This window comes from Austrofundulus limnaeus, unplaced genomic scaffold, assembly GCF_001266775.1.
Source record: "Austrofundulus limnaeus strain Quisiro unplaced genomic scaffold, Austrofundulus_limnaeus-1.0 Scaffold3, whole genome shotgun sequence".
NCBI lineage: Eukaryota > Metazoa > Chordata > Actinopteri > Cyprinodontiformes > Rivulidae > Austrofundulus > Austrofundulus limnaeus.
The window spans coordinates 1870137-1874280 of record NW_013952405.1 but is presented as its reverse complement, the minus strand read 5'-3'; the positions used below and the strand labels follow the sequence as shown (position 1 = coordinate 1874280).

The 4144-nt window shown below is 39.3% G+C and overlaps 1 protein-coding gene across 4 annotated transcripts in view; it reads left to right on the top strand.

Moving 5' to 3' along the window:
- Window positions 1-1974, top strand: part of uckl1b (uridine-cytidine kinase 1-like 1b) — a 22272-nt gene extending 20298 nt beyond the window's left edge. For all 4 annotated transcript variants that reach the window (XM_014016996.1, XM_014017006.1, XM_014017017.1 and 1 more), the window contains exons 11-15: window positions 331-393; window positions 503-625; window positions 1318-1425; window positions 1515-1671; window positions 1766-1974. In XM_014016996.1, the coding sequence (XP_013872450.1) occupies window positions 331-393; window positions 503-625; window positions 1318-1425; window positions 1515-1671; window positions 1766-1845 (531 nt within the window). In that variant the 3' untranslated portion in view covers window positions 1846-1974. The remainder of the gene's footprint in view (window positions 1-330; window positions 394-502; window positions 626-1317; window positions 1426-1514; window positions 1672-1765) is intronic.
- Window positions 1975-4144: the final 2170 nt, after the last annotated feature.

Here is a 4144-nt window from a genome sequence, read left to right as displayed (position 1 = left end):
TATATATATATGAGAGAGTAAAGAAATAAAACGTAAGAATGACACAGCAGGAGAGGAACAAAAAGGCAGCATTGCGATTTAGTTGAGATCTGAATAAAATTGAAATGAATAAAAAAAAATGCTGCTTGCATTTAGTAAAACTTGCTGTAATGACCTGACATGGGCACGGAAATTTACTGTAAGCACAATGGAAAGTTGCATCGTGCATTACTCAAACACACACATGTTTAGCATCAGGGCCCTGCACTTTTATCTGGCTTCTGTAGTCCAGAATGCAGCACCTAGAGCAGCTCTGAGCTCACACTGGTTTCATCTCTAACACCATCCCAGGTCCACATGGTCCAAACGCCACAGGGAGAGGATTATGAAGGCAGGATTTTCCATGGGAAGAGGGTAAGAACTGTTCAAAATGAAAATAATAATAATCAGCTACTGAAATAGATGCAATGAACCGGTTTATCAGTTTATATATATATTTGTCTTTTTTTGTTTGTTTTTTTAGATCACAGGGGTGTCCATCCTGCGAGCCGGGGAGACCATGGAGCCAGCTCTGAGGGCGGTCTGTAAGGACGTCCGTATTGGCAAGATCCTTATCCAGACCAACCAGGACACGGGAGAACCAGAGGTGCTGAGCTGCAGACAAATAAGATAAATAATAATAATAATAATAATCTTTCTAAAATTTGGAAACAATGGGCCTCATGCAAGAACATGTTCGTATTCTTATCCTAAATTTCTCTTACTTTTGTTCATATGAAGGGTTCGTACGAACATGTCACATCAGATTCAGCAAACTCTTCTATCTTAAGAATATACGTTTCCTGCCCCACATACCAGGAAGTGTCCATTCATAAATGACATCGCAGTGTAAAAAAGAACTTTACGAGTTCGGAGATTGTAGTCCTGCTCTCCGAGATCGAGAAAAGAAAATCTGTTCTCTTTAGCAGCGTCATGTGGAATTAAAGGAGCTGCTTAAAGGAATGAAATGTGCTGTTAATGTCGTGTCTCCTGTGGGTCGTTACAGTCATTTTCATCTCTCTCTAGTCCAGCTCCGGATTTTCTTTGGTCAAATATTTTTAATTTAAGTGTAAACACCTGTATTACTGTGTTTACATTTATTCAGAAGAAGGGTGGTTGCGCACCGCTGCATATTTTAAATCTTTCTCTGATTAACGGGAGGTTAAAAGTCTGAAGCCCAGTGTTTTTTTGTTGCAGTTTTGTAGCCGTAAGATCGTCTTYATTGCAATAATTTAAAACTGCAGGATGTATTTTACGTCACCTTTTGTTTTCCTAACTCATCTCATCTGCATGTTTTAGCTTCATTACCTCCGCCTGCCCAAAGACATCAGTGAAGACCATGTGGTCCTGATGGACTGCACCGTGTCCACCGGCGCTGCAGCTATGATGGCCGTCCGAGTCCTGCTGGTACGGGTTTCTTTAAAAGCCCCCCTCTGTATCATCACTGAGCTGCATTCAGCCTGTAACCCTGTTCTATTTGGATGTTTTCMTTTCAGGATCACGATGTTCAAGAGGACAAGATCCTGCTGGTCTCCTTGCTGATGGCAGAAATGGGGGTCCACTCAGTCGCCTACGCCTTCCCACAGGTCAAGATCATCACTACAGCTGTGGACAAGAAGGTCAACGACGTCTTTCACATCATACCCGGCATCGGTGAGTGATACGTTCGAGACGCTGCTTCCTCCGTTCTGCTGCTTGACGTTCTATATATTTGCAAAATTTAATATTATTTTTTGTAATTCCGCAGGAAACTTCGGGGATCGGTACTTCGGGACCGACGCACCCCCGGACTGGAGCGAGGACGACTTAGATGAGCCCAGTTACTGATTGTTTTTATTATTTTTAATGACTCTGGACTTTCCCCTCCTGTGGGAAATACGAGTAGGTTTATGTTTGCCTCTGTGTGGCTGCCAGGTGGATCCCATAAGGAAAACAAAACTGACTAGAAAAATCAAATGAAAAAAAAAAGAACTGTAAATCCTGTCAGGAAACTATGCTGTTAAAATATCTGAAAGTTTTTACTTGTACCATATATCAGAGCTGAATTATTATATTATGCTTTAATTGAGACAATCCATTTGGAAATTTGCAGATGTGTTTATAAAATCGACTTATGTTGCCTTTATGGACTGTGGACACAACTGAATGTGAAATTGCACGTGTTRAGAAAAAAAAGTTGAGCTTTAGAAGAATTTTTTTCTTTTTTTTTTCTTTGGGAACGTATGCCTCCTTCACTACTTTCAGAAAAGTAAAATCAGAACATGAACTCAGCTTGCTCAACTTCCATCGCCACGAGCACTTTCTGAAGGACCATTCAATCGGAAAATGTGTGGGTGTTTTTTTTTTTTTTTTTTTTTTTTTTAGCTCTCGTTCACCCTTTTCCTTGAAAACCATATTTCATTATCCAGCTTTAAGTGTGCGCTCGTGGGGACTATTTATGCTGAATGTTCTTCATTTACATGTTTTCTCTTATGGATCGAGCTGACCAGTTAGCTGACTTATTGTGCTGCTTTTTGTTGTTGTTTATATCAAAATGCAGATGAAGTATTTATTTTTAAACACGCCCTAATTCGCGCCTCTTTTTTTACATTGATTGGGTGGGGTTGGTCCGTTTTGAAGGGCTTGTTATGTTCACTCGTAAACTTGAAATGTCTAGATCAGATAGTGCCTCAGCTTTTTTTTTTATTTTTTATTTTTTGGTAGCTTTATTTAAACGAGATCATCTGATTAAGATGGTAGCTTTGTGAAGCGTTCAGCAGCAGGAGTGGTCGGCGTACTCCACAAGATTAAACCACATGTGTATTTAAAAAACTGACTTTTTTCTTATTTTAAGTTATTGTGATTTTTTTTAAGTCAAATATTGTCTTTATTGTGTTTATTTAATGAGTCATTTATTGGAGTTTTATTGTTTTGATTTATGAGGTGTAAACGGTTATGTGAAAAAAAACATTAAATGTGTTAACTTTCACTTTGTTAATGTTCATTACAGCTGTTTTTTTGTAATCAGCTGATTGTATTTGCTTTGTTTTAAGCCTATCTGCACCTTTTTAAATACATATATATAATATATGCTGTATATTTAATTAAATTGCAATTTAAACAACTGAATGAGTCACGTTTAATTCCCATCACGTGTCACTACAGCTCAATAAGTTCTCAGAACAAAACAATCCACACTTTCAGTTACGTGTTTTTTTTTTTTCAGTGTATCGAAGTTTTCCACGCAAACACGTTTACCTGAGCTGTGAGAGTGAACAGGAAGGATACTGTGGTTGTCCTCTTCTCATGGAAAGTCAACTCAGTATTTTCCATTACTTTCCATAATTATCAGCCTGACAGCTGTCGAGACGAGAAGCGTGACTGACACCCGTCTCCCGAGGTGGAGGGGCCATCGCAAACTGCCGGCTTGTTGTGCACCTGTTCGTGCRCAAGAAGTATTTATCTTTGTTTTAAGTGTTTGTGAGAGTAAAGGTGTAAACAAGGATTTTTAAAAGAGTTAAAAATGTCAGCAGCACCTTTCTTTTTAAAGTTATATTTCTTTAGATGAGGAGTAAGACGTATAGGAATAAAATATGACTTATTTTTGCTCCAAATATTAAATTACTTACACAAAATCTACTCAGTCTTTGAATAAAATCTTTCTCCTCATTGATGGGTTTTTATGTTTGTTTTTGTAAAACTTTTTTACAATAACTACCTTTAATTAGAGCAAAGCGTGAAAACTTGCATGAATGAAAATGTCAGTGGAAAGTTCAGCAGCAGAGCTGACAAACAGGAAGGTGGTGTGTGTGTGTGTGTGTGTGTGTGTGTGTGTGTGTGTGCGTGTGTGTGTGTGTGTGTGTGTGTGTGTGTGTTGCATCCCTATTGGTAGCACAGAGCGTGATGAGGTCACAGATTAGTGAAGACAGCAGGAGTGGCCGTTCTAACTCAGCAACCTGCCTTTTTTTTTACCCCTTTTTTCACCTCAGCAGCATTTAACCAGGGTTGTGCTGCTGCTGAGGTGCTCTTCCACTCAGAGAACCTGCTTCTTGTTCTTCACTTCTCGTGAAGATGGGTCTGACCTGACTGGAGGAGGCTGCCATGTGGGTAAGGAGCACGCCRAGGAGGTTTTAGACAGAATGAAGCT